At 39.0% G+C, this 16,758-nt stretch overlaps 1 protein-coding gene across 6 annotated transcripts in view; it reads right to left on the reverse strand.

Moving 5' to 3' along the window:
* Positions 1–512: 512 nt before the first annotated feature.
* cnksr3 (cnksr family member 3) overlaps positions 513–16,758 on the reverse strand; it is a 180,399-nt gene continuing 164,153 nt past the window's right edge. For 5 of the 6 annotated variants that reach the window (XM_041214157.1, XM_041214179.1, XM_041214142.1 and 2 more), the window contains 4 exons: positions 16,415–16,539; positions 11,110–11,315; positions 6,382–6,471; positions 513–3,664 (listed from right to left, as the gene is read on the reverse strand). In XM_041214157.1, the coding sequence (XP_041070091.1) occupies positions 3,390–3,664; positions 6,382–6,471; positions 11,110–11,315; positions 16,415–16,539 (696 nt within the window). In that variant the 3' untranslated portion in view covers positions 513–3,389. The remainder of the gene's footprint in view (positions 3,665–6,381; positions 6,472–11,109; positions 11,316–16,414; positions 16,540–16,758) is intronic. The other variant, XM_041214149.1, reaches the window with a different exon arrangement.

The following is a 16,758-nucleotide window of genomic DNA, read 5'->3' on the forward strand; positions in this document are numbered from 1 at the left end:
GCCATGATTATTGATCCAAAAATTTATCAAAGATTTTACTTTTACATGAGTATACATAGTACTTTTATTTTTCAGCATTTGCAGTTTTCTCCCTTTAACCTAATCTCAGTTATTGGATGTATTACATACAGAACAAACCATTCAATTCTGAAATCTTAGTTAATTTTCGAAGTACATGCCAACAGAAAACATCAACTACTGGCAGTACAGACGGCGAAATCACAGGTAGTTGACATTCGTTTTGCTGTTAGTAGACACGGTTTTGCACCAACAGTGCCCATTTAGAAAGCAATTCCTTGTGCCCCCACCTCCATTCAATCTGCCTGAAGGAACTCTGCTCATAATTGCTTGTACTTTATTTCAGTCATGTAGTAGAACACCTGAATCTACATTAAAATAAAATGTATTAAGCACCAGAAATCTAACCTGGGGATTTTAGAGCACAGAACCAATTCTTTAGATGTTAAAGTATCTTCACAGTCACAGTATACAATAAATGAAAAATTACACAGTTTGTGAAAAACACTGCACCTTTAATCAGTAATCCTGCAAGTTTTAACACCATGTTTTAAACAAAGGCAGTCATGTTACAGTTATTTACATTTTGAAGTGTTAATCTTTCAAAATGAAATTTTAAACACGGAACTACATTTCATCTCAGTAAATATTTCAGTTTTTTCAACCCAAAAATGTGTATAAACATTGGTTCCCTGAAACAGCCACAATAAACATTTCTCCTCCCCTAGAAATCTAGAAGCTGAATTTGTTGGGGAGAGGTTGAAAAAAATTATAGACAGCTAGAAACTCTGCGTTTAAATACTGGCATGCCTTTCTTGTGCAAATTTTGCCAATTTAAGCAAGTGGGGATGTCATTGTACTCTGTTTCTATCAATATAGGTATTACAGAATAGTTTACATTCTGAGAGCCATGGTAGACCTTTTGAATATTGTACATTAATACAAGTAAAAACAAAACCGTAAAGCTTTTTTTTAATATATTTATATTAAATACTCTATTAACATCCAAATAGTTGTAAATCTACACAGTCCAGTACTCCAGGTGCACAATGTCTATTTGGCAAGTAAACTGCATATGCAGGTTTGTGTTCCATTTCTTCACCGCCCTTCCAGACTAAATCCTTTAAATTTGCAACCCTTATAGTCACCATTACAGGGGCCCACACCATCCTTACTGACCAGAATTATACAGAGGCCTAATTTCATTACATGATATAATTTTCCATTAACATCACTAGAGATGCCTGGTCAAAGCTGCTAAGCTGGTGTTCCATATGAACAGGAACTCATTAGCTTAATGAGTCAAGTGTTCCACATATTTAGTGAGCATCCCTAAACTTTGGTTGTGATAATTTTGTTTTATAAAAGTTCTCTACACATTTGTACAGTTCAATTACTTCACTACTGAAGTAGCTGCACATTAATAGAAAGGAACTAGAGACTTTTTTAAAAATAAGAAAAATATGCCTTAGTCAGCTATATCATGCAGTGCATCATACTCTTCCAGAGCAACATTTTGATTGTGGTCTTTTAAGAGCAGGGAATGAGCAGACATAGATCACAACTCAGGATAATCAATGATCATCTGAGGAACTGAAATTTGAATAGCGAATTTCCTTGATCACAGTTCTTCAGGTACCTTCGGCTAAAGAAAACAAAAACAAATTGTCCATCAAATAACTTCAATGCCTTTGATTCATACACCCAGAAGCATCAGTCTTCTATAAATCCATCAAAGACACTATGACTGCCTTGGACTCGAAAAGCCAGCTACAGGTGAAATAGCTCAATAATGGCCCAAATATGCAGAATAGAGATAAACATAAAAAGTGGAAATAACCATGAATCCCAGTTGTAAATGACTGCATTTCAAAATAAAAATTATATTAATTCACACTATCTTCAGAAACTATGCCAAATATATCACAAAGGAGAAATCCAAGGGCAAGCAATACCCAACTGCAACTCTAATTAGAAATATCCTCAGATTATGAATGAAGCAATCAAGGAGGAAACATTGGAATTAAAAAGTAATGGAACTCAGAAATTGCATGGTGATAGGATGAACATTACTGTCAAAGGCTGCTTCCAGTGGGGTCATGCAGGGTTCAGTACTAGGCTAATTGCTTTAAGTGGTATACATCAATGATTTGGGCTTGAATGTAGGGAGCTATGATTAAGATGTTTGCAGACATAGATTTAGCATTAAGAGGTAGGTACTTTTAAGGGATTCAAGGGGGAATTTTCTACTCAGAGGTTGGAGGAGGTCTGGAATTCACTGTCTGAAAGGGTGGTAAGAGACAGAAACCTTCTAAACATTTAAAAAAATAATTGGATATGCACTTGAAGTGTAACCTACAATGCAATGGATCAAGAGCTGGAAAACGGGAATAGGCTGGATGGTCACATATCAGCTGGCATGGACTCAATAGGCTGAACAGGCCTCCTTCTGTGCTTTAAGTTTCTATGACTTCTCTCTCAAGAGATAACACACATGTCAATGATTACTTGTAAAATGAAGAAACACTACAAATGTAGGGATCTTAAAACCCAATCCAGCCTTGATGGTTGATACGAGTTGATTCAGCCCTGAAGAGTTTCTCTGCACTTCCAAAATGTATTCCATTAAAGATCTGGCTAAGTTTTGCAACTATGCAGCAATAATTTAGATCTAGGATCAGACACGGTGAAGGATTCTACAGATTCCAAATAATAGGTGCATTGATGAGACCATTAACACTTCATCTCGATTGCAACAAGCCTGCTTTGTCAATCACAATGAGGTACTCGGAGTAAAGGGGTTTCTTTGTGAGTCAAGTATTACATCAAAACTTTCTATATACATTTCCACGTATCAAAAGAATTGCATTTGCAACACAATGTACACTGTTGCCCTGTTTTCAGTATCTTTAATGATATGCACAACGTAAGTTAGTCTTGAATTCTTTCGGTATTTAAGAATGAATGTGCACCTATTAAGAACCTTAGTCTGAAGCTAATTTAGAAGGTTGACACAAAATCCTTTTATATTGCTTAGTGCATATACTCTATACTCTGAGTAACTTAAAATCTATGTTTTTCTGAAGATCCTGAGCCAAGTGTTTGCACAACTTCACTGCACATTTATTCAGTGATTATAAAGTCAAATCAAATGGACAAAACTAGATTGCATTTGTAACCATTTTAGTCACAGCATAAGGCACATTAATAGGAATCTCTTGGGACATAGGTCAACTTATAAATCAATGTAAAAACACAAAGTAACTCCACCTGTATTTTTTTCAGTTGTCACATCGCAAGATGATAACACGTGTAGCTTAGTATACTGATCTTGGACACAAGTATGAAATGACTGGTAAAAAATATAAAATTCAGTGAGTTAATAGCTTAAATCTTGTAATCCAACTGACCGGTGATGAATGTTCCAATGAGTTTTTTCCTGATGAATTTGAACTTTTTTTGGGTCCGTCTTGTTGAGTTGGGATTGTCATACTGCTGCGTAGTTCAGGGCTGACAGAATATCTCCCAGTCACAGCTCTTCCAGAGTGTCGACCAGCTGCTGGTCTAGAAATGTGTGTTGCAACACAATCTTCACTGATTGGTGGTATTCTGTCATTGCTGAAGTATCTATAGAGGTAGTCCTCCCCTGAAAGAGATTGTTTTTCCTCTTTTAGAACACAAGTTAAGGAAACTTGTAGAATAAACAAGTTCACAATACAAAAGTCTTAGATTCATACATGTTCCTTCAGTTCATTTGTATTCCTTTAACAGTTTATGTTGCATGCTTTTAAAATCAACAGTTGGGTAGATTGGAAGGTTCCTTGTACATGCTGCAACCCAAGCCCAGAGTCCCTGACTTTACGTATGTCAGTTTAGTGGTGGCAGCGATCAAAATCCAGTCACATTTCCTGAAAACGGAAATTGTAGAAGCAGAGACAGATTTTCTCTGAACTACTTAGTCAAGACAAGCTATAAACCCACTGATGCTCGAGTGGGGAAGGACAACAGCAAGCGGAAAAGAAAGGAAGTCAAGGGCTGGAATCTGCTGCTTGTGGTGGGTTTGGTGGTGGGGAGGGGCATTTAATCAAATAGGGAATGCTGGGTGGAAACCCTTCTGGCTCTGCCACCAACTGAGGCCCTTAAGTGGCCAATTAGTGTCCAGTTAAGAGCCTCATCCTGCTGCTGCTTGTATTAACCCAGCAACAGGTGAGAGCACAAGTAAACCTGTGTCAGGTTGCTTGCAGGCTCTTGAGGACAGGGGGTGAGGGGGGCCCCTTGTTCAAAGGCACTCAGTGCCTGATTGAGGGACCTGGCATCAGGAAGGGGGAGGCGCGCTCACTGTGAGCCACACCCCTGCCCTTGTTGCCGAACACTCCCGTCACCACACCATCATTCACCTGCGGCCTGGGATCCAGTAATGATTCTAGGCCTCAGGTGCGTGTCATAGGGGCAGCAGCCATCACCTCCCCAGTTACACTGCCATTCAACAGAGCTGTTGGCCTCTGACTGGCCAGCAGCTCTTGGCAGGCAGGACTTCAGCCCTGGGGTCCTTGATCCCAGGGAAAAGCCCTGCCTGAGTAACACATCAATGGGTGGGCCATTCCCAGAAAGAGGTGATGCATGGCTCTTGCCAGCTCTCTAGCCAGCAGCCGAGATCCCCACCGCCTCCATAAGATTCTGGCTAAGGATTGACTTTATGGGCGTAGGATACACATCAAATGTAATTGGGGAACTACGAGATGTTTACAGAAAGCCCCTTGTTACTCTGTTTCCCCAAGGCTGACTGGACAAATTTTCAGTTGAAAAACAAGGAAACTTCACAAAATACTCCTTTACATAGGGCTGGAATTCGCCATGGAATTAATGGCCAGGGCAATAGCATTCACGCTTATTTCCGTGGAAATTGGACAGCATATGCACAGTTAAAAGTGGAAACCAGGGAGTTGCTGTCCCAGGTGCCATGAGATTCACCATTGAAATATGTGGAATAGCATGAAGTTACAATTTTAGATCTTAAACTCCCTCCTCCATCCCCACCCCTTTCCATTTCTTCCCCCTCCTCTTTTTTTCCAATAATTTATATAGATTTCTCATTTCCCACCTATTTCCATTATTTATAATGTATTCCACCGATCATTTATCTATACCTTTTATGCCCTTTTAGTCGTATTTCACCCCACCCCCCACTAGAGCTACCTTGCTTGTCCTGCTATCCATTCTTAATTAGCACATTCTTTTAGATAATATCACCACCTTCAACACCTCTTTGTTCTTTAGTCTGTGACATCTTTTGGTTATTTCCTTCTATTACTGCTTGCTTGTCCCAACAATCACCACCCCCCCCCCCCTCTCTCTCTCCCCCCCCCTTTAAACCAGTTTATATTTCACCCCTCTCCTATTTTTACTTAGTTCTGTTGAAGGGTCATGAGGACTCGAAACGTCAACTGTGCTCTTCTCCGTCGATGCTGCCAGACCTGCTGAGTTTTTCCAGGTATTTTTTATTTTTTGCTTTGGATTTCCAGCATCCGCAGTTTTTTTGTTTTAATCTATGAAGTTACAATACTTGCCTGATTATGTATGAATTAAATTTTCCAGAAAGAATTAGGGCTTTCCCTTTCTCTCTTGCACTGAAAACTAAGTTTTACAGGTATGGAATTTTATTTCTTTAGATTTCAATTTTGCTGGAGACTATATTTTTTTTAAACTTAAGTTTTTTTTTAATCTTTTCTCTCTCTTAGTCTAATCTTTCTTTCCCTCCCCTCCCTATTTTGCTTTCTCTGCTTGACATTGAATTCAAAATTCAAACTTAAGCTACTCAACAGGTCAGGAACCAACTGTGGGGAGAGAAACAGAATTAACATTTCAGTTCTATGACATGCTGAGTATTCCCAGAATTTTCTATTTTTGGTTCAGATTTTTAGCATCCACAGTATTTTGCTGAAGTTTCCTGGTTCTGAATCTGCACTGCTCTTCAATCTGATTGGTTAAGGAGATGCACAGTTACTCGCCCTGTTCTCACTGGTCCCAGATTGCCTGTAGAGACTTTCTGGATGGTTGGCTGACAGGAATTTCCAGTTCAAAAGCTCATATTCTCTGGGCAAGAGCAAATGTACTGAACATTCCTTCACCACTGACTGCACGATACCTTCCTAATATTGATCAAGTTGCTGAGACGAGGGATGCAGGAAATATACATACCCCCCTAGGCCTATTATCACACAAAAATGAATACTGAGCAGCAAACATTCATCAAATCACTCTACATAGTTGGCAGTTTGCCCCTATGGTGAGCAAAAAGGATATCATTTGGATATCTGAATTCTTAATTTGTTTACGATATTTAAGAAGTAGTTTTTGACAAACCTTTCCTTCCTTCCACTCTGGGCCTTGAGCAAGCTTCAATTGCACCCATCCAGTTTCCACTCACTGGCATTGACAGAGGTCGTGGTCTTCCTATTAATAACGTTAACATGTCAAATTTCTGAGCATACTGCTTCCTGAAAAAGTCAAACATTCTCACAAATTCTAAGATGAGGGTTTGAAGTACAGTTTCAAAAATTCAAGTACTAAATTTTAGACTTTTTAAAAAAAAATCTGCAATAAAACTACATGAAATAATGCAAGGAGTAACAAAAAAGCTGCCTTGCATTTTGGTTTTGGAAGCATACTTCAGATAAGGTAACCCAAGTGCAAGACCAAAATTCAAGCAGTTTAATACAAATCTTCAGATTTCATTGCAACCTTGTAACTGACTCTGCAACATGGTATACTGGTTTATTATGGTTTCTACATTCTATTTTGGCAAGTGCTCAGTTGCTGATGTAGCCAAAATGTTGTTAGGTTCCAAGCTTAGAAAATGTCAATTACTAAAGAAAGTCTTAAATTGATACAGCACCTTTCACAACCCAGGCTGTTCTAAGCTGCTTTATAGCTAATGAAATATGTTTGGGGTGCAGTCAGGGCTATAATGCAGCAGCCACCATTTGGCACAGCAAGGTCCTAGAAATATTAATGAGACAATGCCAAAGATAATCTATTTTAGTGATGCTCGGCGAGGTTGAGGGATAAATGTTGACTAGGACATTGGGAAAACTCTGCTGCTCTTCTTCAAAATGGTTCCATGGATAATTTAAATCCACTGGAGGACGACAGACGGATCCTCAATTTCATATCTTACAAAGAAAGACTTGTATTTATATAGCGCTTTCTTGATCTTGAGGGTGTCCCAAAGTGCTTTACAGCTAGGTAAATACTTTTGAAGTGTAGTCACTGGGAGTCGATTTACACACAGCAAGCTCCCACAGCAGCACCATGATTATGAACAGATAATGTTATTTTTGTGATGCTGATAGGGGAAGAAATATTTGCCAGGACAACAAAGATAACTTGCTGCTCTTCAATAGGCCCATGGGATCTTTTAAATCTACCTGATAGGGAAGAATGGCCTTGGCTTAACTCTTGTTTAAACATGACACCACCAAAAGTGTAGCATTTTGTCAGCCTAGATTTGGTGGTCAAGTTCTCGAGTGAGACTTGAACCCACAAATGTCTGACCCAGAGGTGTGGGCACTATCAACTGAGCCATGCTTGACAGCCAAAACATAATCTCTTGGGTTAGCATTTTATGAACTTTTATTGCAGACACAGAATAAGTTTGTGCAGCAACATGTTGCAAGGCTGGTACACAACTGTAATAATGTTCACCTCCTAAGATAAAAAAGGTGGAACAATATGCATTTTTTAGAAAAATGATCTTCTCTCCAAAATGTTTTTACTTTCATGGGTGTAAGATTATTTGATTGGCATATGCCAACCTTGTGATATTGTCAGAGTCATATCATTAATGGAAACCAATAAATCAGAGAATCCTGTTCCATGGCTTATCAAGTTTAAGCTGAAACTATAAATTCCAAGTGTTCCAAATTTGAAAAAAACTCTGCCATATTAGCCACTCTAATTGATTGGATGAAATTTTTTTTCGTGTTGCACCCACTAGAAACTGAATCAATAATGCATTATTTGTTATACACAAAATCACATGGCAGCCAACTGAAGATTTTTGATAAATGTGAAATAAGCGCCTGGTTAATTATTCTGCCAAAAATTCTGATGAAAAAGGTCATCAACCCAAAAGGTTAACTTATTTCTGTTTCCACAGATCCTGATCAGCTGAATATTTCCACCATTTTCTGTTCTTCTTTTAGATTTCCCACATCTGTGGCATTTTGCTTTTGCATTGCCTGCTTTCCTAACCTAGGTGATCATAGCTTAGTATGTAATTTATTAATGATTGAATCTTTGAACAGTTGACTGCCACTCCTCCAAATACTGACCAAATAACACCCCAAATACCACACAGTAATCACACCTAATTTATCAAGGTTTAGATGCCCGTAATAATAATGTAGGAATTACTAGAGGAGAAAAAGCCAAACTTTCAAGGTTGCCTTCTACCATCTTGGTTGTTGCATGATACAATGATAATGGAATTGCACACTAATCATAGCAATCTATCAATCTAAAACAGAACTAGAAATTAAAGCATGAAATTACAAAGTGATTTTCATAGATTAAATGAATAAAATTCATTGCCACAGTCTTGTCCAATGTCAGCAAATATGAGGTGGTTATGTACTTTGGACCCAAAAAGGAGAGAACAGGATAAATCTTAAATGAAGAAAGGCTACAAACAATGAGGATTAAGAGAGACTTGGGAGTCTGGACCTGGGTACATAGGTCATTAAAATGTCACCCACAGATACAGAAAATGGGTAGACATTATGCTTTAGCTTTACAAGGTCCTGGTTAGACCACACCTGGAGAATTGTGGGCAGCTCTGGACACCTTAGGAAGGATATATTGCCCTTGGAGGGAATTTAATTCCTGGGATGTGGATGTCGCTGGCAAAGCCAGCATTTATTGCCCATTCCTAAATGCCCCTTGGAAAGTGGAGGAGAGCCACTTTCTTGAATATGACCGAGTGGCTTGTTGGGCCTTTTCAGAGTCAAACATATTACTGTGGGTCTGGCATCATATATAACCCCTAGGTAACAATGGCAGATTTCCTTCCCTAAATGACATTAGCAAACCAGATAGGTTTTTAAATGATAATCCAGTAGTTTGATGAGCACCATGAGTGAAACTAGCTTTTTATTCTAGATCTATTAAATTGATTGAATTAAAACTGCTTGGCTGCCAAAGTTGAGATCTTGCGTATGTTAAATGTAGAGTTCTTGGGAGGAACTGGTATCTTTGGACCCATGATTCTCAAAGTTCTCCCACCACTGGGGTTTTTTTTCCTTGTTGTTTCATACAAATATAGAATCAGGTGCAAGTCATTTCATTATGGATGTGGCTAATTCTGGAGCATGAATCTTCAATATGGAATGTGGTCAGTATTCATTGCCTTCAGCCTTTTCTTGATATCACCTGGAGCGAATCAATTTGGCCGAAGACCTCAGGAGGAGGCTGAGATAAATCATCTGCTCAGCGCTTCTGGCTTGATTGCAAATGCTTTAGCCTTGTCTTTTGCATCAATGTGCTGAGCTCCCCCATTATTGAGGATGGGGTTGGAGCCTCCTCCTCCTGCAGTTAGTTGTTTAATTGTCCACCACCACTCAAGACTGGACATGGCAGGACTGCAGAACTTTGATTTGATCTTTTATTGAGGGATCGCTTAGTTCTGCCAATCCCATGCTGCTTCTGCTGTTTGGAATGCAAGTAGTTCTGTGTTGTAACTTCACAGGTTGACCTCTCATTTTAAGGTATGCCTGGTGCTCTTCTTGGTATACCTTCCACATTCTTCATTGAACCAGGATTGATCCCTTGGCTTGATGGTCATGGTAGAAGTGAAGGATATGCTGAGTCATGAGCTTACAGATTGTGGTCGAATACAGTTTTGCTGCTGCTGGTCCCCAATGCCTCACAGGTGCTCAGTTTTGAGCTGCTAGGTCTTTCTGAATGTATCCCATTTAGCACGGTGGTAGTGCCACACAACACGATGGAGGGTATATGCTCAGTGTAAAGATGAAACTTCATCTTCACAAGGACTGTGAGGTGGTCACTCCTACCTGTACTGTCATGGGCAGATGCATCTGTGACAGGTAGATTGGTAAGAACAAGGTCCAGTAGATTTCACACTCCAAATTTACATAATTGCTCCTCATAATCCAATCCCTCAATCATTCTGGTTGTTATCTTCTGCATCCTTTCAATATCTGCTATATTCTTTTTGTATTGCAATAATGAGAATAGGACGCAGTGAGAGAATCCTCAAGCAGGTCTTCTGAGAGAGTTAGGACCACACAGATCTCATTTTTGTATGCACATTATTTTCTTTCCAATGAATTAAGTCTCTTCCTGGATTTTTTTCCCTACACGTGACACACTTTGTATTTCTATACATGGAATTTCATCTGCCATCTGTCCAATTCTCAAATACATTGAAATTTTCCTGTTCTGTTCACGTTGGTGTCTTCCATCTTCATTCGCTTTGTATCATGCAAATTTAGTCACTCTGCTTGAGACTCCTAGCTCATGTTCATTTGTAAAAATATTAAACAAAAGAAGCCCCAAAAGAAACTTCTGTAAGACCCCATGGGTAACATTCTTCCAGTCTAATGACAATCCCTGTGCCACCACCTTCTGGATTCTATCAGTTAAACTATTACATATCCATTAAAAAAGATATTTCCACCAATACCTTATTTTCCAGATCAGTCTTTCTAGAGGAACAGCATCATGGCCCTTAAGGAAATTCAAGTGCATTACACCCACTGTCATACCTCCATCAGGTTTCTTTGTCACATCCTCAAAGGAAACCAGTCTTTAGGGTTTGTTACTTTGGATTTAAGATATTACTGGAACCCTGTATTGAGGGTTCTGCTGGAGACTGTCTGTGCAGACCTCAACCTTTACTAACACTGCCGAATACAAGGAAAGACTGTTCAATGAGTCAGGAATATCTACTTCCAACATATTGGAATTTGGAAAACCAAATTTGGAAAATCAAAGTCAAGGGGGCGGGGGGGAGGTGTTGTGGAGGAGAAGAGATCAAAAATTAAATTTCAGAAAGCACAACAGAGAACAAACCATATAATTGTGTCTTGTCCCGCATTCTGGTGGGTTTAGGCACTTCAAATGCGTATGGGGGCAACTGATCATATTCTGCAATGGTAAACCGTCGTCTCTGGTATTCTTGATCAAGGAAAGAATTGGGTGACTCCGAACCCTTTGGTACAGGCCTGACTGGTCCGTGCTTGCTGACCTCCTCATAATCAAGGTCACCTTGGTCATTCCTGAATATTAGAAGAAAGCATGAACTTATTGGTAATCCTTTTGGATCCATGGTCCATAAACAAATAAAAAAAGGTACGATTAGTTCAATTATTGAAATACCATGAGTTACACTGAGCAATAAAATCAAGTGAAAAGGAATAACTTGCATTTCTAATTGTACCCGATTGTATACCCCAGAAATCACAAGTGCTTTACACACAAGAAATCACGTTTTGTAATTACTAGGGCGTGGGCAACCATTTGAGTTTGAACCCACAACCTTCAGACTTGAGCTCAATGAATACAACCAGGCTAACACTTAAATAATCAAGACAGAGGTTTACAAACAGTACAAGATCACCAAACATCTGTCTGGTGAGGGCTAGTATAGTGTGTGTCACAAGCACTTTTCCAAAAACATTGTAATCTTGTATTATTTTAAAAATAATTGCACAAATTTTCCTTTATATTAATTTTAAAAAATCTTTACCACAACAATAGGGTTTTCCTGCCATTTTTCAGAAGTTAGTCTGGGGCTTCCCCCTGCCCTATCAATAGCTGCAGGAAGTTCTTTCCACAGCAAAATTTGAAAACCGTTGAAACTAAAGTAGTGGGAAAATCCCTGTACTCAGAAGCCATAAGTATCTGTATAGTGACAGATACACTGGCAATTTCGAAACAGATCAAGTTTAATTGCTTATCATGCTCTGGGTTGGGGTGGCAGGATAAATCAACATGCCACATTAAATTCATACAATTAAAATGAAAGGCTACCTGCCATGCAACAATTTTGACATGCTTTATAAACCTGTGCAGTTGGGTCACATTTTGCCGATGAAAGGTGTTCTCTAATCAAAATTAAAAGCATTGAAAATTACAGAACATGGGTGCCAATTACAATTCAAAATGCTGAGATTTTTAAACTTCTCATTCTGCACTGGTTAGAACAGATTTGTTAAACATTATTTCATGAGAATAGTTATTACCATGTGAAAGGAAAGATGATCTTGGAGTTAGTTAATGGAGAAAAATTACTATACAGGAAGATGTATAATTTCACTGTCGCAGTTGTTACAGCTTTTGTTGATAATATAACTACAGTAGTACACTTGATGTTCCCATCAAAAAGGACAACTCTACTTGGCTTATAATTGCACAGATGCCGAAAGATCACAATTTTATTTTTTGTTCTAACCTACTGACCTGGAATCTGTCTCATTCTTGGTTTACACCTTCAGAAAACAAATCTGCATCCACAAAACCAGAGAGAAATCTCATCTTGCGGAATCAGATAACAGGAGGTCCACACAGGTAAATGCACAGTGTATCAATTTGCTTGCTGGCCTGAGGCTTCATTACAAGATATGCAACTTAATATATCTCTCCCGTAGAAACTTGCCTATGGAGGGAATTGACAGACTGTATTCTCTGCTGGAGACACGAATGACTCTGGCATGCTTACACTAGAACTGCCTAAAGGTAAATTGTTTCAGACAGATAATTCACCTATCAGAATCAGAAATGTTGTGAATTTCAAATTCACACCAGATTAGTAATTCTCTGGGGGTCTTCTTGAGAAGATCTTGAGGATAAAAATTTGTCCCCCAAAATTTAACACGTGCTCTTTGACTGGCAGATATAAAGAGGATTGCACATATAACAACTTCTTTTCCCCTTCCACCCACCCCACATAAATGCAGCAAATATAGCTGATCGTTCAATAGCCATGGCAAATCCCCAAACCCCCAAGTAGTTTTTGCATGAGCACGGCAAGGTTTTAAACAATGGAATAGGGTTTGATAACTGTGTTCATCTTGTCCTCACTCCACAACCCCAGCAAAAGGAGGGAGAGAAAACATTAACCTTTTGTCAATTTTTTGTTCATACTTCTGACTGACAACGCAATTCATTGTCAGAAGGTGAAGACAGCATGGGCCAAAAAAAACCAAATTTATGACTTTTCTTGTTTGTGTAGCATGGCTCACACACCATCTTGAAACATGATCACAAGCATTTGCCACTTCCCAACAATTCTCAAGATAATGTTGCAAGCAGGGGCCATAGAATCAAAGCATGATACAGCAGAAAAGCAAGACATCATGATTCTGCCAGTTCTTTGATTTCCCTGATCATTCCCTATAAGCCATGCAAACCTTCACCCGTCAAGTATTTATAAAATTCTTGTTCCTTTTGAATCTGCTTCCACCACCCTCAGTGCATTCCGAATCACAACATCTTGCTGCATTAAAAAAGCTCCCCATGTTGCTGCTAGTTCTTTTGCCAATCCCCTTAAAATCAGTGCCCTCTGATTACTAATACATCTGCCATTGAAGCAATTTCTCTCATTTACTCTAAGCAATTCACAATTTACACCACCTCTTCTTAACCTCTTAATGAGGACATCCACAGCTTCTCCAGCCTCTCCACATAACTGAAGTCTCATCCCTAGTAGCGTCTTAGTAAATTTCCTCTGCACCCTCCCCAAGCCTTTATATGCTTCCTGAAATATAATGGTCAAAACTGACCACAGTACTCCAGCTGAGGCCTAATCAATGTTTGGTAAAGGTCCTGCATAACTTCCTTGCTTTATAACTCTATTTCTCTATTAACAAAGCCAAGGATCCAATGCACTTTAAAAAAAAAATTCTCTCAACTTGTCCAACCAACTTCAAAGATTTGTGTACATCTACAGGTCTCGCTGTTCCTAAATCCGCTTTCAAATTGTACCATTTAATTTAGATCACCTATTCTCATTATTTTGGCCAAGATCCATTACTTCACAATTTTTTTTTTAAACATTAAATTTAATCTTCATGTGTCTGATCATTTCACCACTTTATGCCCCGAGTCTGTTAATATTTCCCTCATTGTTGACAAAAACCAAATGTCGTAATCTGCAAACTTTACAACTAAACCCTATATGTCCTGGTCATTTGTATGCATTGGAAAGAAGAGTGGTCCCAATATTGAACCCCAGGAACATTATTGTATACTTCCTTCTAGTTTGAAGAACAACCATTCAACACTTCTCTTTGCTTGCTGTCCCTTAGCTATGACTATATCCATAGCCACTGTCCCTTCACTCATGGGCTTTAATTTTGCTAATAAGTCTATTTTGCAGGACTTTGGCAAGTGCATTTTGAAAGCCCAATATCAACCCTCAACAGCTCCATTACTTCAAAGAACTTGATCAATTTAGTCCAACACAATTTAGTCGATAACAAATTTGTGTGGACTTTCATTTATTAGCCCATACTTTTTCAAGTGCTAAATAATGTTGTTTGGAATTATTGTCTACAAATATTTCTCCACCACTGCCATTAGGTTGACTGGCCTGTAATTGCTGGGTTTACCTCACTTCTCTTTTTTGTGCAATCCATCTCAGCCAGATCTCTTATCAACTCTCTGAAATTAGCCCTCCTCCAGGTAAGTATTTTTATGTTTGATTCTTTCTTGTCTCTTTCCATAACGATTCTAAACCTAACATTATGATCATTAAATGCTCCCCCTATGAAGCATGCTCCAATTCATCCCCAGGGCTGGATCCAGCACAGACTCCATCCACATTGGGCTGGGAACATACTGAAAAAGAAAGTTCTTTTGTGCATATTTTGCACTTTAAACTATACTATCCTAGTCTACATTACGATAATTGGAATCCATTATTTTTGTAATTTTTCCATAAATTTCATCCTCTATCTTCTTCCCACTATAGCATGTTGGACTATAATATACACCCAGTCGCATAAAAGCTCCTCTCTCAAGTCGAACTAAATAGGCTGTCTTTGGTCCTTCAACTACACCATTACTCTCCAGTGCTGTATTGTTTTCTGATCAATACTGCCAACACCACCCCCCACCACAATAAGACTTCCCCTCCTTTTTCCCTTGGCTAGCTTTCATGAATACCTTGTGGCTCGGAATATTAAGTTCCAAAATCTCCCCTTGAGCCAGATCTCCGTCATGAGTATTATGTCATGGTCTCATGTTGCGACTTGTGCCTGCAGCTCACCAACTTTATTTTCATGCTTCGTGCAATGCTGCAAATGAACACCAAATCCATCTTAAACCCATCTCATATACCTCCCCTACCCATCTGATCCCCCACCCCCATTCCTCAACTATTCTTTACTCTGGTGCTATTTGCCTCACCCAGTCCACCTTGCAGCTGGCTTTGCCTCTCCAATGTTTCATTCTGGTACTTCTCCCCCTGCTAGTTTAAAGCATAACCAACAGCTCAAGGCATATCTCCAGTAATAGTCAAACTCCATTAACATGTCCAAAATGCAGATCAGAATGTAAACCTGGTTTTCTGCAGTTGGAGTCCCAAAGAATGAAGTTTAAAAGTGTCACAAGGAAATTTTTAAAAACATGAACAAAGCTATTCCCAGGTTATAATTTATAGGTTTAAAAAAATAAGCAGACTGTTTGGTGCAGCATGCATTGTAATATAACTACATCGTTACAAAGCTAATCCTGAAGAAACCCAGATCATGTTTTGGAGATGTCAGGGGAACTGGAGTTAAAAATTAATCAGTGACTTAGAGTTCTATCAATGCAGTATGCACGTGAATTGAATGTCATATTAAGTGTGACATTTACTCACTGAAAGAGACAGAAGCAACAGAGAAGGAGAGGAGAGGAAAACCAAAACTAATGCCACAAGAATTACACGTTGCTTCAAATTGCCATTTTAAAATTATCTAGCATATCTTTTGTACAAGAGTGAGGGATGTCTTTCCAAGTCATGGCATACATTACTGCATTATCAGGCCAGGGTTACAGGATAAATTCTGTCCAAAAACTTTCCATTCTTATTTACAGGCTACAGTGAATGGGAAGGATCAAGCTCAAATCCAGATCAGGTTTTCTCTCTATGATTGAGTCAGTAGCATTTTTTAACCATGATGATAAAGCAAATGGTTAACTGGCAGCATTTGAATGTAGCAACATTGTAGTTTGTACTCATGCATATTTTCTCATGGCTTTTTCAAATTCACCACTAATGCTCAGCTTCAAATGCGAAATATTTATTGTGTGTGGATCCATTACAGTTTTGTGTGTCAGCTTTAATGATACAAGCAGCCTTTTGTTCAGAGATTTCATGGGTTTTTCATACCGTGGAGTATATGGAACAGCTGGTGGTGGTGGGATGTACAAATCCTTAATCGCAGGTTTTTCCTTCTTTTGCGACATCTCCATTGTGCTGGCTGTTGATGGAGTTACTGTTTGTGAAGGGCTAGTCTGGAGAGAAAACAAAGTGGTGAAAAGCTACTTAAAGGCAAGACTCGTTTTATGTGCGGCAAGGAGGAGAAAACGAGATACAAGGAGGTCAACATCATGGAGCTTGTTCCACATCAGTTCCTGATTGGATGTCAGCCAAGGACAGGAAATATTTCACAACTTCCTCCACATCTGTGGGGCAGCTTTAAACATTTGCTTTTTCTTCAGAACAATGCAAGA

The sequence above is a fragment of the Carcharodon carcharias genome, chromosome 2 (assembly GCF_017639515.1).
Source record: "Carcharodon carcharias isolate sCarCar2 chromosome 2, sCarCar2.pri, whole genome shotgun sequence".
Classification (NCBI taxonomy): domain Eukaryota; kingdom Metazoa; phylum Chordata; class Chondrichthyes; order Lamniformes; family Lamnidae; genus Carcharodon; species Carcharodon carcharias.